The sequence below is a fragment of the Vulpes lagopus genome, chromosome 2 (assembly GCF_018345385.1).
Source record: "Vulpes lagopus strain Blue_001 chromosome 2, ASM1834538v1, whole genome shotgun sequence".
In the NCBI taxonomy this organism is placed as follows: domain Eukaryota; kingdom Metazoa; phylum Chordata; class Mammalia; order Carnivora; family Canidae; genus Vulpes; species Vulpes lagopus.
The window spans coordinates 96750001-96777301 of NC_054825.1; the positions used below are offsets into that span (position 1 = coordinate 96750001).

Below are 27301 nucleotides of genomic sequence, written 5' to 3' on the forward strand. Positions count from 1 at the left end.
TGAGGGTCAAACAGATATGAGTGTGGCTCTCCAACCCACTCCTGGTAGCTCTGTGTCCCTGGGCAAGTCCCCTAAGCCTCAGGTGGTGGGACTTCTATATAAAGTAACAAATGATTCTTACTGAAAGTGTGGCTGATGAGACCAGCCCTTTCATGCATCTCCCACCCCCATCGCCAGATCTGTGCTCCATGCCATCTATCTACTTTGGATGGGGTGGTGGTGGTGTTTCTTTCAGGTCCAGAAGCTTCCCATCGAAGGAAATGGGCATGTAAGGCCCCTTTCCCTACAAATCTGCTAGAGGAAGGACCTCCCTGAGTTCTCTCAGTACCACCCGGGTGCCTCTCTGGTCGCTATGCGGATGAGCAGCTCTGTGGAGGAGTAGCTGAAGAGCCAGGGCGAGCAAGAGGAGAGCGTCCTCTTCCCTTCCTCTTCTAGGAGTCGGGGCCGGGGCGTGAGCCTGGCTCCGCGGGGGCATGTTTCATTATAATTCTCATCACTTGCTCTTTGACCAACTCAGTAAAGGCTTGAACATATACCCAAGTGCCTTTTACTGGCCTTTTGTAAGCAGCTCAGGATCCAGAAGGAGAATCAAGTTTCTGAAATGAAAAAAAAAAAAAGTACATATATATGTATATAATATATATATATAATATAGAGAGAGTAGAAGTTGTGCTTCTTCCTGCCGGGGACTGTTTACGAGAGGGAAGTCAGCGGGGCCCCCAAGAGGTCGCTGGTGGCGCAGAAACTGAGGCCAGATTGCAGAGAAAGGGGGAAGGAGAAAAACACCCAGAAACTTTCTTCCTAGTTGTGAATAATCGCCGCCCCCCCCCGCCCCCCGGTCAGAGCCGTAACGTGACACCCGGGAGAAACCCGGAGACCCGGGCGCCGAGAGGGAGGGCCGAGGGAGGAGAGCGGGCTGCGGAGAGCCGGAGAGGGGAAGGGGAGGAGGAGGAGGCGAACCCCTGTCAAGGAGGTGGAGCGAGGGGAGGGTGTCCGCCTCCCGTTCCTCCCTGCCGTCTTTTAGAGGAGTCTGAATCGGGACAAAACACGCCGAGACCGACGGACACAAAGCCGGGGGGTCCGCGCTGGCGCTGGAGGCGAGCCCCGGCGGCCGCGAGCGAGCCCGGGGCGCGGCGGGGCGCGGGGCGCGGGGGCGCTAGAGGGCGCGGGCGCGGGCGCGGGCGCGGGCCGAGCCGGGCGGGCACCTCGGCCGCTCGGGCCGCGGCGGCGGGGACCATGCCGAGGAAAGTCTCCTGAGCCCGGCAACTTCGGCCCTCCCCGCCCCCACCCGGCTGCCCTCCGCGCGGCCCTGCCCATGTGCGGCCGGCCGGCCGGGCTCTCCTCCTCGCAGGCGGATGGGTGACCCCTTCCCGGCTCGGGCAGGCTGTGCGAGGCGGCGGCGCAGGCGATGAAGAAGAAGCAGCAGCAGCAGCATCCCGGGGGCGGCGCGGATCCCTGGCCCCATGGGGCCCCTCTGGGGGGCGCCCCTCCGGGCCCGGGCAGCTGGAGGCGCCGGGTCTCTCTGCTGCCTTTCCTGCGCTTCTCCCTCCGGGACTACGGCTTCTGCATGGCCGTCCTGCTGGTCTTCTGCCTGGGTTCCCTCTTCTATCAGCTCAGCGGGGGACCCCCTCGCTTCCTGCTCGACCTGCGGCAGTATCTGGGTAAGGAAGGGGGCGGGCGAGGGCGGCGCGGGCCGCGCCAGCTCGTGCGGGGGGAGAGGGGCGCGCCGGGGACTTGTGGCTCTGCGGGCGGCCGCCGCGCCCCGAGGCTCCCAGGTGCGACCCGGGCGGCGGCCGGAGGGAGGCGCTGCCGCGGCGGGTGCGGGGCAGGTACCCCGGGCGCGGCGCCGCGAACCTCCCGCGCCCCTGCGGCCGGCTGGGGGCGGAGGCGCGCGGTGTGCTCGTGGGCGTGTGCGAGCGCGAGCTCTCTCCCCCGCCCCCGGGGTCGGCGGGGGGCCGCAGTCCCGTCTCGTGAGCACCCGGGGTCGTGCGGGGCTCGGGGGGGCGGTTAGCTCGTCCCCCTCCACCCCCCCCCCGGCTCGGCCGGCTGTGCCCCGCGGGCCCCCCCGCCGCTCGCCGCCCCGGTGGCCCAGGGGCAGCTTTGGGGCCCTTTGCTGACCTGGGCGGGCTTGGCCTCCGCGGCAGCGAGGGGCGCGCGGGTCACCCGGGCCGGCGGCGTCGCCTGCTTTGACCCGAAGCTCCTCTGCGCTGCGTGTGTCTCAAGTCAGAACTTTTTTTGGGGACTGTGGGGGGCGTATGGTTGGTTTCTTAGAAGCGAGGCCGCCCGTTTGGGGGGAAGGGGTTGCACGGGGAGGGAAGAGCGGCTGCAGAGAGGGCGCGCCCCGCAGCTGGGCGCGGGGGCCCGGGGAGCGCACGCCCAGGTCCCCGGTCCGCGGCTGGCGCGCGCCGGGCCGAGCGAGGCTGCGAGTCCCTCGCACGTCGTGGCCAGGGCAGGTCGTGCGGGGGGGGGGGGGGGAGCTGCGGAGGCGCCGGCGGCTTGCGAATGTCCAGGGGATGAGCCTGCGCCCCCGGGCCGACATCCGGCCTCTGCCCGACGCGAGCCTCTCCAGCGCTGGACCGTCTCGGGCCAAAAGACTCCGGTCGGCTGGAAGCTGCCACACTTAACCTCAAACGTCCCCCAGTCGCAGAAGCCACAGGTCTAGATCGCAGGCCGTTTTCGAAGGAAAAACACACACACACACACACACACACACACACACACACACCAACAAACCAACAGCCTCAGCAAAGTGACAAAAGTCCTGGAGCGTCTTGAAATATAAACGCAGATGAAATGATGTCCTTTCCCTGTAGAGAAGCTGAGATTTTCAAAGGTGTTGCTTCCATTTCAGTAGAAACTTTGGAGAACTATGGCTTTTGTCCGATGTTTTAAGGGGGAAATTAAAGGAGAATATTGTCCAAGCAGATTTCCAAAGTACAATCCTTAGCATCAGGTTTCTTAGAGGATTTGGGATAATATGCACGTTTATTAGGGAGTCAGATCTCTTCTTTCCCTGAGTTCTGTATTTTGGAGTGTCCATAGCTTCATAGGTTCTGAGACACCTGCTAGAGTTACAAAGCTAACTTTTTTTTTTTTTTTTAAACAGTCAACAACAGTCACTGTTAATTGGCATTGGGAAGTGTTTTTGAAGCCCAGAGGTCTATAAAATCTGATAACAAATTCTTTGTTGGAGTTCCCCTTAAAATCTGGAGGCTGGTGGGGCGCAGGGAAAACAGTGGATGAGGAATGAGGGTATCTGTATCTAGTGCCCTCAAGAGCACTTGGCTTTAGGCAGGGCAGTCAGACGTCCTTGGCCTTAGCTTTTCACTGGTAAAGTTAGGGGCTGGACGAGGTTATATCTCAGATCTCCACCCAGCTCCTGAAATGCTGTTTTCTGATCCCTTCTTGTGGCCAGGAAAGCCTGAGAGGAAAGAACAAGGGCCCTACTGAGGGTGAGATCAAGACACTGCAATAGCTAGCATGTTAACCTTTTGAAAATTGAGCCAAAAGTGTATTGTCCCCAGAATCGAGTGCTTTCATTCTATACTTCAAAAAAAGAGGCCTGATGAATTTGGGGGCGCAGGTGGTAGAAGGGTGAATTCCCTCAGGGGAACTGGGAAAACCTGATGGATTGAACACTGCTCCTGTTACTAACTCATCATTAAGTTTCTGACTGACATGATGGGTTTAAAAAAAATGACATCACTTGTGAACTGGAAATAGGACACCTTGGCCAAATTTGTTCCCTGTTGTTTTGTTACACAAATATAATGATTTTGGGGAAAAGTGCGCTTGTGGTCTTTACGAGGGTCTAAAATATGCCCTTAATAATATAAGGCCAAGGTATCTGCAGAATACTTACCCCTTGTTTCCTTCATTTTATTATTTTAGTGTCTGTCAAAACAAAATTTGTGGTTAGTAAACATATCCTCTCAATTTCCTGAGTTAGCCAATTTTAGAGGCAAGCATTTTTCTTAAATATAAGTTTATCTAAAGTCAACATTTTCCAAATCAAAATAATATTTATAGCAAAAAATTTTCTTGACTGGATATTATTTTAATATGCTTATATAATATTTACACACCTGACACACAGTAGCTGCTTGATATTTATGGCAAAAATAATTGAACCTATTTTATCAAATAAGTCGTTTGATAGTTAAAAATTGAATATTCTCACAGTAAAGCCAGGAGATATGACCATTCATGATAAATGATAACATGTATTGTTGTGTTCTAGTAAATGCACATGCAGAATGAAATTGTATCCACATAGCAATCTTACAGGTAGGTTCGATTGTTGTTCCCATTTTTTTAAAAAAGATTTTATTTATTTATTAATGAGAGACACACAGAGAGAGGCAGAGACACAGGCAGAGGGAGAAGCAGGCTCCATGCAGGGAGCCCAATGTGGGACTTGATCCCAGGACTACCAGGTTCACGCCCTGGGCCAAAGGCAGGCTCTAAACTGCTGAGCCACCCAGGCGTCCCTGTTGTTCCCATTTTTGATGTGGGAGAAATGAGAACACAGAGATTCACAGACTTGCTGAAGGACACACAGCAAGTAAGGCAAGACTTGAACCCAAATCTGTCTGATTCAGGTACCTCCTGTATAACCCTACCAGCAGCCAAGATGCAAGGGCAATCTAAAGAGCTGACTGGCTAAAAATAATCATTTATGTGCATAAGTTCACTTTCTTTGATACTTTTGTTCTGAGTATCTTAAGGTGCCAGCAGAGAAGGGAAAGAAGTCAAGCAGCTGGTCTCTCTCTCTTTTTTTTTAAGATTTTATTTATTTATTTGACATAAAGAGAGAGCACAAGCAGAGTGAGTGGCAGGCAAATAGAGAGGGAGAAGCAGTTTCCCCTCCAGAGCTGGGAGCCCGACAGTGGGGGAGCCTGACAGTGGGGCTTGATCCCAGGACTCTGGGATCATGACCTAAGCCAAAGGCAGACGCTTAACTGACTGAGCCATCCAGGTGCCCCTAGCTGGTCTCCTCTTAACTCCACCTTCCTGTTTTTATCTCTGGGTACAGGCACGCTCATCTCTCCCAGAGCCACTCAACTGGAGGTGATGTCAATTATGATCTGAAATTCCTGATCTTTCTGTTATTCCCTTAGCAATTGTTCTTTGTTGAGGCTGGTAGTTTTCAGGGTGTGGTCCCTGGACCTGCAGCATCATCATCATCTGGGAAACTTGTTATGAATGCAGATTCTCAGGGCTCACTCCAGACCAACTGAATGAAGGGCCTACCTAGGTCTCAGCAATCTGTATTTTAGCAAGTCTTCCAGGTGACGCTAATGCAGGCTGAGGTTCGAGAACCATGGTTCCAGAGTAAAGCTTTACTGTCAGGATGCCTCTTACACAGTTGAGCAAAAGAAAGGAGATGAGAGAGAGGAGATTCAGCAAGTATTTTAAAGGTGATGTACATGGTTTCATCTTTTACATTGCAACTCTTAAAAACGCATCTGCTTTGCTGTTTAAGTCCCATTGTTTCAAGGGAAGGACCAGCCAACAACTGCAACTCCAGCTGGCTTTAGACTCTCTGAGGTTAGGAGATCCGTGGAATGGGGTGGACTATTCTCCTTAAAGATACTTTCTGTTGCAACAGATCTGAAAAAAAGCAAAGTAAACTGGGAGCGGGGTGGATTATGCAGGAATAACTGTGGTCTTGATTTTTCCCTCCTTGAAATGGGTAGAGGAAGAACAGGAGCATACGTGGGGTAAAATGCATGGGTTTGGCAAACCATGGGTTTGGTAAAATGCATGGGTTTGGTAAAATAGCTTATCCCTAAGCTTGGGGACCATAGTTCTTCCAATTCGGTGAAATTATTTGCTTTTTTTGAAGTGGCATTCAGACTTTGATTTGCTATGGAAAGCAAATAAAAATCAAGTAAAATCTCCCCCAGAAATTAGGTTATGATACACCCTCTGCCAGTAGTCTCATTACTTATGAGCTATGGAAATATCAGAAACTTGGAATAACACTCGTTACCCTGATGTAAACTGAATGCACCAGATGGCTTACTACAGATCTTATACAACTGGCAAACTCTAATGATTTATCATCAAGCCTTAGATATGTGATTTAGCCTTTATGGGAACTAAACTTTTTGGGTCGATCTCAAATTGACATGCTTTCCTTTCCATTTTTAAATGATACTACTTTCAATAGAGATACACTACTTCTATTTCAGTTTTCAGAATTGCCATTCTTTATATATTCTACATGAGCATGGCAGTTTTGAGTCAAATGAGAGAGAAAGAGATGGAACTTTATAGAATTTGAAATTCCCCAGGTTTAAATGAATATAAAAGAAAAAGTGAAAATAGAGATCCAGATCTGTTACAAAATCATTTCTTTCAACCTTAAAAGTCAGATTTAATTTTGCTTCTGCACATCAGGCACGGTTTATATATAGTGCTCTGGGCCCCAGACAGCAATCTAGGAAATGAATGCATTAAATATGATGTGATCAATAGAAATCGTTGACATAAAAAGAAAATGGCATTCTTGTCCATAGCTGCAAATGTGTCTTATAGGGTTGGCCCCGGACACAGTAGCACTGGTATTAGAGGAAGGACAGAAGATGGAATTCAGCTACGGCAGACTGTTCTGTAAACACATGGCATGAATGGTGAAAAGCACTCTGCTTTGTAAACTATTTCTGATGTAGACTAGTCTCAGTATGAATTGTTTAAAAGTACATATAAATATGTATTATCTGGATACTGTCTTTCCTCAAATTCCCTGTCATCAATCCAGGTTTAAAACACTAGTTGGCTTTGTGTTTGAGAAACCAGAACGAAAGTGGTCAAGCTTGTTGGGTCCCAGAAGAAATAGTATCTTTTGCTTCCCTTGAGAGAAGCTCAGGAGCAGATACTGTAGCTTGCCCTGCAGCTGTCCTGATGGAGAGCAGTGATGGACAATGAAAAGACATCTTATTTGACGGCCTGTGGCTGCTTGAATTGTTAGAAGTTATCACTTGCTCTCTTTGCTTTTCTTTTTGTTTTTGTTTTGCAAGATGTAAGATTTAACCACAAATAAATGTTGTCTTACCATACTGATTTTTGTTATAGAAACTCGCTTTAAGCAGTGGTAGCTGTAAACCCTTTCATTTATTAGAAATGGAGACAGAAACATGGATATTCCACCAAAAACTCTTATTTGCAAAAATCAAACACATGTAGCAACTGTTGGGTGAGAAAAGTCCAAATGAAGCACATTTCGGTATTGCTATTAATTTTTAAAACAGTCTTGTTGAGATATAATTTAAAAAAGCATACAGTTCACCCGTTTAAAGCTTTTAATAGTTTAATAGTTTTCAGTGTATTCATAGACAAGTGCAACCATTGCTATTGTGGATTTTAGAGCATTTTCATCAGCCATACCCTTTGGCTGTCACCTCCTTATTCCTCCATCTCCTCAGCCCTAAGTCAATTCTAATCTATGTTCTGTCTCTATAGATTTGCTATGCTGGACATCTAGAAATGAAGCTGTATGATATGTGGTCTTTTGTGACTGGCTGCTTTCACTTGGCATATTGTTGTCATGGTTCATTTATGTTGTTGCATGTATCCCTACTTCATTCCTTTTAATAACTGGATAATATTCCACAGGATATACTGCATTTTGTTTGTCCATTCATGTGTTGATGAGCACTTGGGTTGTTTCAGTCTTTTGGCTATTATGCATGGTGCTTCTGTGAACTGTTGTGGGCAAGTATTTGTTTGAATACCTATTTACTGTTCCTTGGGATATATACTTAGAAGTGGATTGCTAAGTCATATGGTAATTCTATGTTTAATTTATTGAGGAACTGCCAAGATGTTTTTCATAGTGGCCGCACCGTTGAACATCCCCAACAGCAACATATGAGAGTTCCAGTTTCTCTACATCCTCACCAACACTTGTCATTTTTCATTACTTTGATTACCCCCATTCCAGTGGGTGTGAAGTGGTATTTTGTTGTGGTTTTGTTTTGCATTTCACTAATGATGAGTGATGTTGAACGTCTTTTCATTTGCTTATTGGTTATTTGTATGTCTTCTTTGGAAAAATGTCTATTCACATCCTTTGCCCATTTTTTAAAAAGATTTATTTATTTTAGAGAGAGCGAGTGAGGGGAGAGGGGCAGAGAGAGAGAGAGAGATAATATCAAACAGACTCCACCCTGAGCGTGGAGCCCACTGCAGGGCTTGATCCCTTGATCCTGAGATATGGCCTGAGCCAAAACCAAGAGTAGGCTGCTCAACTGACTGACTGTACCACCCAGGCACCTACTTGGCCCATTTTTGAATTGGGTTGTGTTTTTTTTTTTTTTTTTGAATTTTAAGGGTTCTTTATGTATTCTGGACACTAGATCCTTGTCAGATTTGTGTGTGGTTTTTTTTTTAAAGATTTCATTTATTTATTTGAGATAGTGACAGAGATAATGATAGAGAGAGCACGAGTGGAGAGGAGAGGGAGAAGCAGGCTCCGTGCTCAGCGGGGAGTCTATTGTGGGGCATGATCTGAGACTCTGGGATCATGACCCCAGCCGAAGGCAGATGCTTAACCAAGTGAACCACCCAGACACCCCCCAGTTATATGATTTTGCTGCTTATTTTGAAGTTGCAAAAGATGGTATTGGCTGAAACACAATATGTTATGTATTGTTCTCTATATTATAGGTGTGCACCTTCTAAAGGGGCACCTTAGTTTCATACTTTAGTCACTTTCAAAGTGCTAAGTACAGTATCTGGGTATATAGTAAATTCTAAATAAATTCCTAACAATTAACCAAAAAGAAGGATCTCTTCAAAAGAAACTTGGGAGTCTTGTTTACATTTATGGATCACTTTGAGTAGGAAACCTTTTGGTTATCTACATTTAGCTCTCATGTATGAAACTTCATGTATAGCTAGCACTAACCCATTTTATAGATGTCATAAAGATTACTGTGACTTATATGTGAAATATGAGTGTAGCTAGTTTTATTTTTTTAAAGATTTTATTTATTTATTCATGATAGTCACACAGAGAGAGAGAGAGAGTCAGAGACATAGGCAGAGGGAGAGGGAGAAGCAGGCTCCATGCAGGGAGCCCGACGTGGGATTCGATCCCGGGTCTCCAGGATCGCACCCTGGGCCAAAGGCAGGCACTAAACCTCTGCGCCACCCAGGGATCCCGAGTGTAGCTAGTTTTAAACAGCAGGTTATAGTACAATTTATGTGAGTATTTTTGTCCTGTTTTTGCTCACTAGGATGGAGCTGATGAACTCAGCAGGGTAAAACATTTGGGTACATCATGTTGCTTAACAAGGTAATACAGGGTCAGTCACCAAGGAGATCTTGAGCGTTCTCATAAAATCAGAATTCGTATGCAATTCATTTTTTAAATTCACATTGTGGTATAACATACAGAACAAATATACACAACAATATTATGTGTATTTGTTTCTCTTTAGTAAATTAACATGAATTTTAGAAAGAAATATTAGTTGTTTTTCAAAAAGTATTAGACATGTTTAGCATGTTTTAAATATATGTATTATCTGAGAGAGCATGAGCACAATTGGGGGGGAGGAGCAGAGAGAGAAGCAGACCCTTCCCCCCTGCCCCATAAGCAGGGAGCCTGAAGTGGGACTCGATCCCAGAACACTGGGACCATGAGCTGAGTCGAGGACAGACGCTTAACCAACTGAGCCACCCAGGTACCCTAAATATATGTATTTTCAAAATGAGAAGCTTTAAGATAGATACAGTCAATTCTATGCTGCTTGGGAGAGGCTCAATTTGAATAATTTGCAATACTCTCATATTGAAAATGACCTGGGAGCCAGATAGCTGTTTAGTGTTGAGGGTATGCTGCACCTCTGGGTCTGACTGACTCAGGGTCTGTGTCAGTTTCTGTCATTTCCCAAAGATAGCCGCTGGCTCATTTTTCTTGTCTCTTGTTATATGACTGTGCTTCCGCTATGGCCTCTCTGCTGATGGTTTAAGAAGCTCAAATTCCAATGATGATCTCTGAACTCCTGGAATTAGTTCATGATCATGTCTGAAGTTGTGATAGTCTACTTTGCAGTGTGATAGTTTGTGGGCAAACTCCTTGAAAGGAGGAAGCTTCTTCAGCACCATCCATCTCTACCCTGACACCCCTCCTGGGTGCTCTGCACAGGCCCTCAGGAACTGTTGATTCAATATATTTGCTAAGCAGACTGTTCTTGGTGAGGGTTCTACATCCTGCTTTGTTTGGTCTGTATTTTAAGTAGAGAACATGGAGAAGAAGAGTGCCAGGAAAGACCTATGCTCAGGTGATGTCTATGGCCTGTCTTTTCCTGGCTGTTGAAAGCATAGGCTCCAAGCAAAGATAGTAAAGCTACTATGACATAGAGTTCTGTAAAGATTTCCTCTGTGCAAGGGGTTTAATTGTCCACCTCTTACCTCTGGAGATTTGGAATTACATTTATGGAGTTCTCCTTGTAATTTTTAAAAGAGATTTTATTTATTTATTCATGAGAGATACAGGGAGAGGGAGAAGCAGGCCCCTTGCAGGGAGACCAATGTGGGACTTGATCCTTGACTCTGGGATCACGCCCTGAGCCAAAGGCAGAAGCTCAACCGCTGAGCTACCCAGGCATCCCTCTCCCTGTAATTAAGAATACTTGAGATGGATCTAAAGCTTGGGCTGTTTATTTTATTTTATTTTAATTTAATTTTATTTATTTATTTATGATAGTCACACAGAGAGAGAGAGAGAGAGGCAGAGACATAGGCAGAGGGAGAAGCAGACTCCATGCACCGGGAGCCCGACGTGGGATTCGATCCCGGGTCTCCAGGATTGCGCCCTGGGCCAAAGGCAGGCGCTAAACCGCTGCGCCACCCAGGGATCCCTGTTTATTTTATTTTTAAAAAGATTTTATTTATTTATTCATGAGAGACACCCAGAGAGAGGCAGAGACATAGGCAGAGGGAGAAGCAGGCTCCCTGCAGGGAGCCTGAAGCAAAACTCAATCTCAGGACCTCTGGCTCGTGACTTGAGCTAAAGGCAGACGCTCAACCACTGAGCCACCCAGGTGCCCTGCTTTGGCTGTTTATAACTAGAACGCAGACCTCCTGTTTCTTGTCATTTTCCCAAACCCCGGCCAGTTGTTTTGGGAGTTTGCAGATAGTTTATTTCCCTCTCTAAGCCAGTGTCTTCCTTATCTAGCAATTTGTGTTAAATTAGCTAGTCCATTTCCAGCATGACTTTTTGTCTTTAAGGATGTGAGACCAAAAGATGATATGGTTTTTGAAGTAGTGATCAAATGGATTTAAACCTAGAATGGCAAAATGAGAAGCTATAAAATTAGGGCTCAGTGCACAAACCCATTGACCCTTGTTTGACAAAAGGTATTAAAATAATCTATGTCATGGCTTTGATTAAGCAATTCTCAGTTCACTCATTGTTAAATGATTTAAGTAATTATTTACATTTAACCATACTACATTTCTGGAAACATTGTTTTTTTTTTTTTTTTTCCTAGCTCAGTGAGTGTGACTTTCACAGTCTTTAAATATTTATTTATTTATTTAAATATTTACTTATGATAGTCACAGAGAGAGAGAGAGAGAGAGGCAGAGACATAGGCAGAGGGAGAAGCAGGCTCCATGCACCGGGAGCCCGACGTGGGATTCGATCCCGGGTCTCCAGGATCGCGCCCTGGGCCAAAGGCAGGCGCCAAACCGCTGCGCCACCCAGGGATCCCTTACTTTCACTGTCTTGATGAAAGTAGAAATGGAAGTTTTTGGAAACATATAAATTCTTTTGTTCAATCATTCAGCAAATATTCATGGAAGACCTATGGTCCAAAAGCATCAGGTGTTAAAAAGAATAGAGGTTTTAGAGCAGAGATTTTGATGTGAATCACTGTGCTACTACTTATCAGCTGGGAGAACTTGGGCAATTTTCTTAACTTCTCTGAACCTCAGGTATTTTGATCTATATGATGAGATTGGTAAGTGCTATTTTGTAGGATACTTACCTAACCCAAGGCCTGGCATTCACATTCAACAAATGTCAGTTCTCTCACTTTGTCCTTTGCTTCTCTTAGACTCCCTTTTCTTCTGGCACATAAACATCCATGCACCAGGAGCACACACTCATACAAACACAAATCCTGGTGGAATGTGCAGACCCCCCTCCTGGCTTGGCTTCCAATAGAAAGCACCAACCTAATCAAGAAATATGAATGTACTAAACTAGTATCCTTGGGGCTTATCTTGTCACCTCACCCTTAGATTGGTGAAGGCTCTTCAACAGCTGACAAGTTCCAGTCATTTGCCCCATTAATAATACACACACCAACCTTCCAGCTTCTTCTCTCTTTTGCCTCCTGGAAACAGTTTGGAAAGAACACATTCTGCACACAGCCTGGTTTGCTCTGTTTTGAATTTATCCACACCTTTTCCCCCCGCATTCATAAAATAAAGATAGTTGGGCAGAGGGGGCATGGTACAGCTTATGTTCTGGGATGGCCTGCTGTTCGAGGACTGGATTAGTGGTCTGTAACTCATGCCCTTTTAAGCCATCAGAATACCATGCAGACACTGTGACAGCTGTGAGAACTCCTCCCACTTAAGATGGAACTACCATGCTCAGTAGTATGGCCACTTGCTTTTCTCTGGTTCCTGCTTCCTGTCTATTGGAGGTCAGAGCAAGAACAGTGGACCCGAGTCATGGATCATGTCTTTGCCCAGAGATTTGTGAACCTGCCTCTGTTTTGCATATTCCATTTCTTCGAGTTATCTTGACCTGCCCTGCCTTGGATGCTGGTGCATGTGAGAGCCACAGGACATTACTATCTGCCTTAGCTGGTCACTCAAGTCCTTGAGAAGTTGAAAGCAAATGTGATTTTACATTATTTAATAGAAAGTTAAATTTTTGTTTAGCAAAACCATAACCTTGCAATTCCTGTGCAGAGCTTCCTGCTTTAACACGAGGGCTGTTTGACATGAGTGCCTTCTGCTCTGGAGAATCAGAAGCAAAACTATGGGGGTTGCTGTGAGGGGTACAGGACCTGGTTCTGTAAGGGTTCCCAAATACTGCGGTGGTCAGTGCTCTTAAGTCACACGAGCCTCTTAGACTTAGGTTTCTTTACCTCTAAAATGAAGATGTTTGATTAGGTCGATGAATCTCCATTGTTTTTCCTTTTAAGACCCCCATCAGCAGCAATGTTTCCATATGGTCTTGATGATCAGTCTAGGACTGTGTCCCAGTGGCCAGGAATGGGAGAATAAGTGTGGATTTGGGGTTTTCTAGAGAGATTCTCTAGGCGATTTTTAGAATCACTGATTTAGGTGTTTACCAAGGTCCTGCCTATTCTTTTTTTTAAAGGTATTTATTTATTTATTGATCCATCTACCTATCTATTTATAGAGAAAACGTGCACATGTGCACATGGCTGAAGGAGCAGAGGGAGAGGGACAAGCAGATTCCATGCTGAGCGCAGAGCCCAGTGTGGAGTGACTGCGAGATCATGACCTGAATGGAAATCAAGAGTGATGCTTAACTGACTGAGCCACCCAGGCACCCTACCTACTCTTAAAATCATTTGTTGTAAGAAGCCACTTAACTGTAGCAACTAAAACTGTAAGGCTATTTCCTTTGGGAGCAAATGCTTATTTAAAAAATTGTAGGAGTCAAGTGATTAAGGCAAGTAGAATATGCGAAAACTTTTTAGGCCATTCTTTTCAAAGTCTTAATCATATTTTTTTTTTGTTTGTTGCTTTCATTGCTTTGTCTCATTAAAATTGGCAGCACTCCCCCGACATCACCAATTTGCCACGGTCTGCCTGGACAATAATGGGAGAATCTTGTTCCTGAAATTGTGGGAAACAGAATGTCCCTAGGAAGGCAGAGTGAAAGAAGAGAGAGAGAGAGAGAGAAAGCAGAGTGTCTTTCCAGAATTCAGAGTCTAACAATGTGATCAGAAGAAAAAAGGAAAACAAGTAGGAATAAGAAAGCTCTATTGTTCAGAGGAGAGTCTCACAACCTCTCCCCTTCCACTGTGGACAGCTCCAGCGGCAGAGGGAGTTCTTTATGGTGTGGTGAGCTACTTCCATGTAGCTTCCATCTGCTTCTGCTACTTCTTCTGGAAGTTATACAGAACAGTCTATTGGACTATATCATCTTTCAGAGGATAACAGATATGAAGATGACTGTCATACCCGCCCCCACATAAATATTGTCCAGAAAAATAGATGTAGATCCCAGTAGTTCGTCATATAAAGTTCACTTTCACACGTAGAAAGCACAAACAGCAAAAGGAAAACACAACCATAAAAGTAGAACCTTCTGAACAACAGCACCCCATAGACAAGGCAAAAGACCCAGACCGGGGACAGGTGTTTCTTTAAAAAATGGGATTAATATGCAGCTATTTGAATTTTCAATAAATCAATAAAAATGAGAAAAACAGGCAAAGAACATGAGCTGGCAGTTCACAGAAGAGGAAACACAACTGGCCAGTAAGCATATGAGAAGACTGAATGATTTCATGTACCTTAACCACTTGCCTCTGTAGACCTTTACTGGTCCGTAGAGCTGAGGACAGACACTTCCAGTTCCCTCTGCTGGTGAGCCTGCTTTGTAGAGAGGTGTCACTATCAGAAGTGTCTCTCTTCTAACCCACCTTCTTTGGAGAATGACTGCCACATCCATCACCGTTCTGATGCACGTCTCTGACAGGCAGGTAGGGCCCGGGACAGCTCTCAGAAGCTCCGACTCAGGCCCTAAATACAGAGGTCTGGGTGTCATATTTGTGCTGGATGGTCTGCTCCCTGAGACACCCTTGTCCCCACTCAGAACCGCAGCCAGCGAACCACACACAGTTAACACCCAATAGCGCCCTGCACCCTGCTCCGCCTCCCTCCATCACCAGGGCTTTGCTGAGTCTGTAAGAAGCAGAGGCAGAAGGAACTGACGTCGCCCACTTAGAATGCAGCATCTTGCCTGGGAGTATTTTCTCAATATCTGGGAAAACAAGTGGAACTGACTCATCTGGTTGGAGTTCTACAGAAATATGATTGCAGATTTCTTGCGATTTCATTCTGCTTTAGTGTCAAAATTCATCCAACGATGTGCCAGAAAATGTGTGTAAAGTCACGTACAGATTTAGACACTGGAAGAGGAAGTTATTTTTACCAGGGTGGGGAAGGAAACAGAAAGTGACAGTTGGCAGGGAAGTCAGGGCAGGGCTGAGTTAGGAGGTGAGGTGTCTGCGCAGCTGGAGTGCGGGCACGCTTGCGTCTCCCGTCTTGCCAGACTGGCCTGGGGGCTGCGGTGTGGTGGCCTCTTAGCAGGTCAAGTGACGAGTTCCTGTGCCGAAGACCTACCCAGAGAAGAGTGTTGACATAACCTTCTTGTTGGATGCCAGTTTAAGCAGTTGTGAGGTTAACGCTGCTTACTCCAGAGATGCACTGTATGCTCTCCAGAGCAGTTCCACAGGAGCCACGCTCAAGAGCTGCATAGGACGTGGAGGTGAAAATGGAGCATGGAGCAAAAGATTCTGAAAAGCTGCACAAATATAAAAACCAAATGGTGCAGTGTCTTTATTTTGCCTTAGCAGATGACAGAAGCGAGGCCGTATTATTTTCTTTGCTTGTGCTTTTCCCACTTCCAAAGGCTGCTCTTGTTTGCTTGCCCAGCGGAGATCCAAGGCCTCACGGAGTCTAAAGTATTTGTGGTTATGTTCTTCTAGTCCTGCTGTGAGATGAAGAGGTTTCCAGAAATTAAAGGGAGGAAGAAAGAAGGACTTGTTAGGATCCATAACCTCTTTTTATTGCCCTTGTCCCTTGAGCAAAGGATATCTTGAGTTAGCATTTAGTGATGACAGTTGAGTCTCATCAGCTTATAGCTGGATAACGAACTTTTCAAATGCATTTGGAAAATACTTTATCCAAGCATTCTTGTGCCTTGCTGTCCTGTTCCTGATGGCTGGGGAGAGGTATGTGGTTCTCTGTGCCTATATTGCGAAATGTACACAGTCACAGCAGTGCCTGAACTCTGCCATAGAGAGTGTGCATAGGTGTGTTGGTAAGAGTGCTCCCTAGCTTCGAGGGAGGATTTACTAGAACATCCTTGGGTTACCAGGAGGGCTTCTATTTCTTGCGTTTCATTTCTTTTGTGACATAAGGCATTGCTGTTTGAAAACATAGCCCCCTTTGTCCAGATTTGTTTTCTAGCCACCTTGTTGGAATGATAGGTGACTTTTGTTCATCTCAGAGGAAGTCTGGCCCACTAGGCTGATATTTCATGGAAGTTTCGCATCGTTGAGCCTTAAGGTTTGGAGAATGTGTTTTCACATGCCCATCCTCCTTTGCATTCAGCTTGGCAGTTGCTCTCTCTTGCTTCCATATTGTTCCTTCAACAATTGTCTATCAAGCTCTAGTGAAGTGCTGGGTGCTGGAGATAGCGTGACCAATGACACTACACTCATGGGGCTGCCTTCCATGTGGAGGGGCAGAGTAGGACTGAGGATTAACATAGACAGAGGGATGAGTAGGGGCGTGTGGGAAGCTACCAGAGGAGAGTAGAAGAATATTTGTGCCTGGCTGTGGTGAGGCTGAGGATTTCTTTGGTTAAGGCTCAGTTTATGCCAGTCTCAGGCTCTTAATTCGGGTTGCATGATGGAATTACCCAGAGAGCTTGGGAAAATGCTGATTTTCATTCATTTGGTCAGAGTGCTGCCTGGGCACCTGTATGTGTTAAAAGCTCCCAGGTAATTCTAATATGCAAGCAAGGTAGAGAACCACTGTGACAGATACAGGGCACAGCAGTTTGGTGTGTGCATTAAGTCCTCTTACAGTGCCATGTAGGGATGCTCAACTTCTAAAAGCATTTGTTTTGTTGTGACATAATCTATTCGCTTTTGGCTTTTCCACACCAGCTCTTCTCAAATTTTAATGGCATTCAGACCATCTGGGAATTGGTTAACTGTAGGTTTGGGTGCAGTAGGTCTTGAAAGGTACCTGGGATTCTGCATTTCCAAGAAGCTCCCAGATGCCACCTGCATGCTCCCATTGGAGGATCACACTTTGAGCAGCAAGGGTCTACACTGCAGCACTTCCAGGACATAATTAATATTTATAAAAAGACACATGAGTCAAGGTACGGCCTAGCCGACTAAAGCTCTGTGCATTTAAATGTTTTATAAAATTATTTTCTTAAAAGATTTTTAAAAAAGTAATCTCTACAACCAAAGTGGGGCTCCAGGTAACAACTCTAAGGTCATGAGTCTCATGCTTTACTGACTGAGACAGCCATGCACCCCTGTAAACTTTTGAATTAGATTTTCCTTTACCAATTTGTTAGAATTTAAGAATATTAGATTTTTCTTTTCTTTTTTTTTAAAGATTTTATTTATTTATTAGAGACAGAGAGAGAGAGAGTCTGAGAGAGAGAGAGACTGAGAGAGAGAAAGGCAGAAACACAGGCGGAGGGAGAAGCAGGCTCCATGCAGGGAGCCTGACGTGGGACTCAATCCCTGGTCTCCAGGATCACACCCTGGGCTGAAGGCGGTGCTAAACCACTGAGCCACCGGGGCTGCCCCATTAGATTTTTCTTAGGTGAGAATCATATACTTGCATGATTCAAATTTAAAATATCTGCTTTAACCCCCCTTTTAATGTCTGTAATGTAAGGGATTGAAATGTAGGCTGTTTGGAGATTTGTGAATGTACAGATTTTGTGACCCAATGTCAAGTTCGTTAATAAGCATTGGAAATAAAGCAACTGGTGTTGGGTATGAAGTTTCTTCATAGTTATTGCAAATTCTTGCACCGTTTTAAATTTTGACATTGAGGTAGAGTATCAGAATTCATTGCCAAGTGTCCTTCTTATCCACATATTCCTGGTGAAGGATTTTTTTTTTTATGGCCAGAGCAAATAATTGGATGAAAATAGAGCAAATAATTAGAAGGACTTGGTGTTGTGTTTTAACAACACAACTTTAAGAAATAGTTAAAACCATTAATACAGGCTCATTGGAGGAAATGGAAAATAGAAAAGGATGAAGAAGAAAAGAAAAAGCTTGTTAACTTCTTTACTCACAACTGCTTTGGTTTGGTTACACCTTCCTCCCCTGGGCAGTATCACAATGGTCCTTACACATTTTTCGATGAGTTTGGTTTTCATGGTGGCAGAGTATCTTGTGAATGTTCCATGATTCCTTTAGCAGAGGCTGTTTGAAATTTAGCCTCTTTCCAGTTTTTCAAGATTCTATATACAGCTGTGATGAACATTGTTCAGCTTTTGCACTCTTGTCTACTTCCCTGGGATAAATTCTGAGTCTTGGAACTGCCGGATCAGAATGTATGCCTGTGTTAAAATTGCTCTTTGTACAAACGGACGGAGTTTTTGTTGAGTTCACCAGCAGTTACAGCAGTTACAACCTGTTTTGCTCGTACCCTTGCAAGTGTTGGCTATGCTATTATAAAATTTTACTCATTCAGTTGGTGAAAAGTGATATTCTCATGCTATAATTCCCATCTGCTTGCATATTAGTGACATTGAACAATTTGACTGTATTTATAAGATGTGCTTATAAGATGTGTTTTTTCTTTAGGGAATGGGTTTTACCCTCCCCCATTTTTCCCCTCTAGATGTGTTCTTTCTCTCATCAACTGTGAGAGTTCTTTTAGGATGAAGAGTATTTTAACCCTTCCCCATGTGCACAGACAATAAACTCGTGGTTTTTCATTGCCCTGTGGTTTTTTTAAACCACTATCTTTTATTTTTTCCTGTTCTTCTGTTTATTATTTTATTTTATCAGTATTTTATTATTATTCTTTGCTTTTATGTTTAGAAAAGCCTTACATCCTGACATCAAGTATATAGTCTGTATATTTTCTTCTAGTTTGTTTGCTGTTTCCTTATTTCATTCACTTTCTCACCGCTTTTGGCACTTATTTTGGTGGAAATTAACTCCATGATTTTGCAAGTCTAGCTGGAGAAAAAGTCGTCATACTTGAATGTTGTCATTCTTGAACAGTAAATTAATTTTTCAAACATTGAAATGAACTGATTTGACCTTAATGCTTTTTAGGGGATTCCAAACTCCCATTTGCCATTTAATCTCAACTTTCGGAAGTGGGAGGCATTCAGAGGCCATCCAGTCCTTCTCTGTAGTAGTGGAACCCGTGGCTGGGCCTCTTCTTCCTCTGCCTTGCCCAGCTGTACCTCTGAGTGCAGATCTCTGCTCCCTAGCCACTGCAATTGTTTCTGGACAGAACTGTTTGTGTGTCAGTGGATTGCATAGTTGCTTGCACTCTGGCCAGGCAGACATGACCATCTCCTGGCCTGCCCTGCCTGAGTAGCTTGGTTGCAGGATTGGGCAAATTTATAAATCTTAGCCTCTTGGATTCTTACTGGGTCTGTTACCGAGAACTAAAAATGAGCCTCTTGACAGCCACATGCACCCTTTTCAGTTTGGCTAGAAATTTAGCTAAGGGTGGAGCTCCTAAGGACAGCCTGGCTCTACAAGCCCTCAGCCCTTTGCAGCGTCTCTTGGTAATGGGGACAACACTCATGTTAATACTGTTTTTATAAGCAGCTAGATGACAATAAGTTGTTTAGTTCCCATGGGTTGTTATTCTTTTAAATGTTTATAAAACTCAAAGGATCACAATTTGAAAACACGGACGTTTAAAGGCCAACCATATGGTCTAGCAGAGCTACATTTTCTTCTCAGGAAATCATGTTTCTACTGTGAACTTGCCTTTAACAGGAAGCTGCTGTATTTCAGGAGGCAGTGTGGTGTAACAGAGCATTGGGCTTTAAATCAGAAGTCCTCTGTTTGAGTCCTGACATTGCCACTGTGCAGCTGTGTGACCTTGGGTAATTCACTTAACCTCTCTGAATCTCCGTTGGAACTTCAGAGGGACTCTTTCCGTTAAAGAACAACAACCAGCAGATTATAAAGAGAATGCTATCTGGTACTCTACTGCCTAGAATACTATGAAAATTTGCATTTCTAATATCTGCCAATACACATCCTGATTTTAATTATTGAGGCAGAAGCCTAACCAGAGCAGGTGGCACTCCGGAGAGCAGGAGCGGGAGGGATATTACTTAACTGTCGGTTGTGGGTATGTGTGTTATGTCTTGAAACAAACAAACCCATCAAAATTCTGCCTTTAGGCATTTACACACGGTTATTTGTTGTGTATATAGTTCTGCTCTTTCTGTCACAGTTTTCTGTGGGAAGAAGACCTCCTAAGATACAGTAAATTACATTTTAATCTGTTGGATATTTTTACTCTTTCCCTATTTTCCTAAAGGACTAAACAAAGAGGTTTTTTTTATATGTTCTAAGAATTCTGGCCATTTCACTTTAAGTTGCAAAGAATAGTTTGATGGTTAAGAGCTCTAAAACACTTGCCCTGTGATTATTTGATAAGTGTTTATTTTTTTTCAATACTGTTTTCAAAATTTGTGTGCTGGAGACACAAAAGTTCTCCCAAGAGCTACTAGTATAGTCTCTGATATGAATGTATAAATTCATAATTTCCATGCGTATATTCATGCTACTAGAGATTCATTCACATGCTTGGGGAGCACAGAGGAGGGAAAAATTAGAATACAAGAGTGCTTCATGGAAGAGGTGACCCTTGAGCTGGGTGTTGAAGTATAAATAGGAGTTTGCTAGGCAGAGATGTGGGAGAGGGGAATTCCAAACAGAAGGAGCTGCACTTGCAAGTGGAGGCCAGTGGGCAAATCGTGGCACCTGTGGGTACTCCGAGCAGTACAGGGTGGCTGGTGAGAGATCATAGCAGGGGGACAGGGAGCGGGATTTGCTACAAAGGAGCCCCTAATGGAAAAGGGTCGCTTATGAAGGAGCTTGTATGTTGCACTAACTGGCATACAGTGGGGAAAGTATGATCAGTTTTAGACAATGGGGTGATAGTGGATTTGTTATTCATGAAGATAACTCTAGAAACAGAATGCCATGGAAGAGTCTAAGTACATGTCTGGAATGGTCTTCAGATTTGAATAGCCTTTATTATTTATTTATTTTTAAAAGATTTTATTTATTTCTTCATGAGAGACACACACACACACAGAGAAAGAGGCAGAGACACAGGCAGAGGGAGAAGCTGGCTCCCAGCGGGGAGCCTGATGCGGGACTTGATCCCTGGACTGGGGGATCATGCTCTGAGCCCAGGGCAGACCCTCAACCACTGAGCCACCCAAGCATCCCAGAATAGCCTTTAAAGTTCATAGAGTACTTGCCCAAGTATTGTCACACCTGCTTTTTTACTCTCCTGCATGGTGGGTATTAAGGTCACTATGCAGGTAAGGAATCCAAGTCGGGAGATGGATGGAGGGCCCTGGGTGGCTCAGCTGGTGCTGTGGGGGGAGGAGCTGTTTGGCATCTGGTCCAGCTCTGCTCAGAACCCACGGATCTTGTCCTCTTTACTCCATGCATATGGAAGCAGCTTTCAACAAAAGCACTGAAGTATTTTTCTAACTCTTTTAACGAGAACTTTTAAAGTAGTTTTAATCTTGATAAAGAAAGTTTGACGGGAAAGTCAACTTAATTCTTATCCCACAGGTATTTATTTAGTCTAATAGATTCATGTCGATTTGCCTCCTTGCTGCTGTTTTCCTGTTATGATAGCGTTCTACAAGTTGATGGTTTATTTTCTCTGATTAGCCAAAATGGGAAGAAAAATCCCCACTGCATTTTTATTGGACTCTATCGTATCTTGAATTTATGTTTCCTTTATTTCAGTGACTTCGATCATGATTATTCACTGAATACAGTGGGCTTATTTTCTCTGTAGAAGGGACTCCACTTATGTCTTGCCTTAAGTCCTGTATGCTGGGGCTGTTGATCTTCGTTTTCTTTTCTTTTCTTTTCTTTTCTTTTCTTTTCTTTTCTTTTCTTTTCTTTTCTTTTCTTTTCTTTTCTTTATTTGAGAAAGAGAGAAAGTGTGAGCACACACGAGCCCAGGGCAGGGGCAGAGGGAGAGGGAGAGGGAGAAGCAAGCTCCTCGCTGAGCGGGGAGCCTCACATGAGGCTCAGGTCTTGATCCCAGGACCCTGAGATCATAACCTCAGCCAAAGGCAGATGCTTAACCAACTGAGCCACCCAGGCGCCCCTGATCTTGCATTTTGAACGTAGCTTTTCATAAAGCAGTTTCAGTCCTTCCAACCCCTGCTGGAGGACACGTGGCCCTACCTGTGCTGCCACCTGCTCTGGGAGGTTTCAAGCAAAATGGTCTGGTTTTGTTTGTGCTTGTTTTTAACCAGAAACAAGTTTCAAAATCTCTAATCTTGTTAAAATACAGTTGGAAGAAAGGGGTTTAGGTTACACACACACAAAAAAACCTGAACTGTGCTGTTGGTGGTGGGTGGGTAGGTGGGTAGCCTGGCCATTCGACCAGTTGAATTGCAGGAGACATCTTTTTAGGGGAAGAGGTGAAGGATAACACGCTCAAGTGAGCTCTTTGTGCCCCAAACCTGTCTAAACTTGCCCAGAATCTGGCATTTATTGGATAATATATGTTTATTATTAGGGTAATTATAAGATGAACCTGGAGTGAGAGAGTTTTTGTAGGGGTACATTTATGTATATCTGGATTTTCTGGGGGCCAACGCAAAAAAGGGAATAAGATATGTCATGTCATCGTTATCTGTATAAAAAAAACGTATCTGTTCATTGGGAAAAGGTGTCCTCTCTCTTTTCCTGCCTTCAAATTATAGGAGAAATTTATTTGCTCTTAAGAGTATTATATTGGACAATATCTTCTACAGTGTTTGTTTCTTCCAGAAAATGACCTGTTCTTTATGAGGCTATGCCATACATCAGCTCTTTGTGAAAGTGAAAGGCATAATATAAAATCACAGGTCAGCAATGACATTTCCCTGGGGAGCTGAGCTATTTAGGTGTCTTGTCTCTTTAGTTTAGGTGTCTTGCTTTTCAGTAGGTTTATGTGTTGAGAAAAGACAGAGCAATGGGTATTGACCATGGCCCTAATTGTTTCTCTCAAGTATCAATTTCTTCAGCCTTGTTTTTGGCAGGAACAGGAGAGTAGTCAGTTGAATGATGTTAAGTGCTGAGGTGCAGAAATTCAGTGTAGGTGAGTGAGTTTGCATGGAGCAATGTTGTGGTTCGTTCATCTGCCCTTGTAGGGTAGCCTGCCTGGGATCTCCTGGGCCTGGCAGAAGGCTAGCCTTGGATGGGACGCTTATAGACTCTCAGCATTATTTTTCATCCGGCAGTTGAGATCTGGACCAGAATCTTTCTCAAAGGGAGAAATTCTGAATAAACGTATTTTGAATGCCTTAACAACCTGATCCCTTGAAGGACTTTTTTTTTTTTTAAATATCTAACATACTTCCAGTTGTCAGTGAGAGAATGGAATTCATCTTCCTGGCTTTTCTTCTGTAGCTTTTTAAGTAATAATAATAATAATAATGATAATAATAATAATAATATTTTCCAATTCAGTAAACTTTTATTAGTCTTGCCATATTTGAGGCACTTTTGGATCTGTGATTTCACAAAAACATATGAGGAACTTTGAGAAAAATAAAGGATATTATGAAATCAATTGTAAAATATATAGATTATAATTTCCATATCTTTTAATTTCACTTACATTAATATGAATCGGAAAATGGTCATCTTTTTCATATTTGGAATAATATGCATATTGGGTCTAATTTATTTTTTAAATATAAAAGGAAACACCACAAGCCTATTGTACACACACACACACAGATACAGACACACAACTCAGATTTTTTAGTACAGTGGAAAGGTGAATTCAGGTCCTTTCCATTGGGTGACATTTTGTTTAATTATTTTTATAGGACCTACACAGACAGTCTTCTATTTTTATCTTTTGAAAAGGACAATATGAGGAAGAGATGTGAAAGCAAATTTGTGAATTTGCACCAAATGCCTGGTGCAGGATTCTGTGGCACCTCGGATTTGGGTTTGATACACCTTTGGGCATTGTGCACGGGCTTTCCAGGGGGAGTTGAGCAGGGATTGTCAGAAAGAATCAAATTCCCAGTTGTCAACTGCTGAGTTATTCTTTTATTGAATTGATCTCCCTGAGAATCAGGGAGAATCCTTGAGCCATGCTGGCTCTTCTTTCCCACTAGTTCGCCCTCTAGGCCCTCCCCACTTTGCAGAGAGGGTTGCCTGGATTCCATGGGTGCTGGGTGCCAAACACTGTCAGCTGCTTACGCAAGAACACAAAAGGCTAGTGAAGGTGGTAAATCCTTTCCTAAATCAGGTGGCTTCAGTTCTTTGCTTTCAACCCAAGTGAAGGAGTTCAAGTTATCAAGGAATCAAAGTATTCAAGAAATCAAGTGATCTCTTCCTGTAGATCAGCAACAGATTACTGTGGGATTTCAGAAGACATTATAAAGGAGTATCTTCACTATAACTCTTCCATCCCCAGCTACTAATTCATGTGAACGAAGTTACTGTATTCATATTATTCAAATGAAAGATAGGAATAGAATAGATGCATTTATCTTTATTTATTCATGAGAGACACAGAGAAAGGCAGAGACATAGGCAGAGGGAGAAGCGGGCTCCGTACAGGCAGCCGATGTGGGACTTGATCCCAGGACCCCAGGATCACACCCTGAGCCAAAGGCAGACGCTCAACCACTGAGCCACCCAGGCACCCCAAATAGATGCATTTCAATCAACTTTTACTTGGGCTTTTTTATCATGATTTCTGAAGTTTGTGAAAATCTTTATGTTATCTTGGTCAATTGTGAGCCAATGGTAATCTTAATAATAACTCCACTCAGCATATCTTTTTGTGTTGTAAGCGCATTATGGTCACAGAGAAATTTTAAAAATGAATTTCAATTTACATTCCTATTTTTGTTGTAAAGAATAAAATGGAATGATGAAAAATATTCTCAAACATTATAATATGTTCTTTTTTTTAAGATTTTATTTATCCATGAGAGAGAGAGAGAAAGAGAGAGAGGCAGAGACACAGGCAGAGGGAGAAGCAGGCTCCATGCAGGGAGCCCGATGTGGGACTTGATCCTGGGTCTCCAGGATCACACCCTGCGCTGAAGGCAGGCGCTAAAGTGCTGAGCCACCTGGGCTGCCCAATATGTTCTGTTAGAATAAAAATTTGGAGGGGAAGTGGAATGAAGATACAAGTGACTGGAGAATGAGTGAATGGAAGAAAAGCCTGTTAACTCGTCCTTCCTCTGTCCTTCCTTTGTAATGGTTTCGCCCCTAACAGGGGTCCAAAACTGATTGTAACTTAAATATACCCATGCTATTCTCTTCCCTTCTCTCCTGATCTCCCCAACCTAGGTAACTAGTGTTCACCATCTCGTACTTACTGTTCTCTGACAGTTTTTGTGGGACTTGAATACTGTACAAATTTAAGAGCCTTTTTTTTAAGGAAGAAAAATAAAACATTATGATTTAAAAATGCTCAACCAATGCAAAGTCATCAATCTGAGAGGGTGTATGAGGCAGGAGAAGGTAAGAGTGGAAAGAGACAGTGGTCGTTAACTAATTGCAGTGAAGCAGCTTGCCTTTGCAGGTCACATGAAGACGTGTGACCAAGTGAGTTTATTGCTAATAAGTTTATTTATGTAGGTCGAAAGGCTCCTGAGGCTTAAGCTTCAGTCATTTCACTGTGAGTCTCCCTCTATATACATCTCTCTCTCTGTCTCTCTCTCTCTGTCTCTCTGTCTGTTTCTCTCTCTCTCTCTCTCTCTCTCACACACACACACACACACACACACACACGTCCCAAACTTACAGGAAAGAAATTTTTATATTCACAGAGGCAGATACCATTGCTTGTGTGTATTCTGTTGGATATCTTTATAAAATGGTGTAATTGTTTTATTTAAAAATGTTAATATGTATCTTGCTGGAAATTATATCCTTTGCAGCTTTTTAAAAGATATGAAGAACAGTTTTGGATGTTAACTTAAAGTGTGCTAGGGCAATTTCAGAACCTTTATGGGGTAATTGTGAGCATAGAAGTTTGACAACCATCACAGAAGAGACACTAGTCTTTGCTGTTCACTTGGAATTCTGTTGAGAAAGCACAGAGCTGACCTCCATGCCTGGAAATGAATCCTATGGTGTATTCAGAGGTTTCCAAGTGGAGGAAACTGACCTGGGCCCTGGAGGCTCTTACCGAGTCCTGGAAGCCAAGAGCATGGTTGCACATGGAGATATGTCCTGGTTTCACATCTGTTTGCCAGGGAGGCAGGGAAAACCAGATTCCTCCATCCATCTTCCTTGCCTCTCCTTATTGCTTCCCACCCCACTTCCCCAACCTGTGGTTGTTCTGCGTTATACCCTTGGTTAAAAACAAAAAATTAACATCATACAAGTTTCTATCTTTGAGGTTGTTTGATCTTATTTTGAACATTTGAACTCTTCCCCAAGCCTTCCAACCGTGACAGTCCCACACCTATCCCTTCACTCAGCGAAACTTCAGTTGCCAGTTTCTTAGAAGCAGCAGGGACTATAAATAGCACATCATTTCTTTTTTCACTGTCACAGTAAAAATCATGTTTCATTTTGGTGGTGGTGGTGGTAGTGGTGGTGGAGGGGGGATAGTCGTTAACTTGACTCCACCAGCCTTTACTGGATGCTATTTAACTGTGCCATACACTTTATTTCAATTATGTTTGTAAATTTTTTGATGGCAAGGCAGGGACTATGTTTCACACATCTTTTTTGATTTGTCACAGCATCTCAAGTCATATTAATACTAAGCAGGGAAAATGCAATACAGAGACTATTAAATTGGAATTTTACAGATTTAAATTGTACTGATGTATTTATTTGCAAATATTTATTGAATACCTACTGTGTGCTGAGGGCTTCAAGGCACCTAGAGTCTGGTGAAAAAAAAATGCCAAAAAATTTATTGATTGCTTTCTCTGAGCTCTGTCGCTATGTCATTCATTTCATTTGATATTCACAAAATCCTATGAATTAGAGAACCCCATTTTGCTGCTGGACAAGCTGAGGCTTAGAGATGTTGAGAATTTGCAGGGTAAAAAGAGATGCAGGATTTGAACAGAAGCAATCTTACTCCAGACCACGCACTAGTCTGTTGTCAGCCTGTGGCGATGAAGGGGAGTTGGCCATAGTTTTAACCTTATTGGAAAAGAATCCTAGATATGGGAACTATTTTGATGATGTCACAATTAATTATCTAAACTTGATGAAATATGAATTTCATACTTGGGACTCTAGGAGAACAAGACCTGTATCTTTGTCTTTTTTTTTTTTTTAACTTGAAGAGACTCTGA

The 27301-nt window shown here is 43.8% G+C and overlaps 1 protein-coding gene across 2 annotated transcripts in view; it reads left to right on the top strand.

Annotated features, from left to right (window-relative positions):
- Positions 1 to 907: 907 nt before the first annotated feature.
- UST (uronyl 2-sulfotransferase) overlaps positions 908 to 27301 on the top strand; it is a 292405-nt gene continuing 266011 nt past the window's right edge. The window contains exon 1 of one of the 2 annotated variants that reach the window (XM_041744455.1): positions 908 to 1661. In XM_041744455.1, the coding sequence (XP_041600389.1) occupies positions 1409 to 1661 (253 nt within the window). In that variant the 5' untranslated portion in view covers positions 908 to 1408. The remainder of the gene's footprint in view (positions 1662 to 27301) is intronic. The other variant, XM_041744456.1, reaches the window with a different exon arrangement.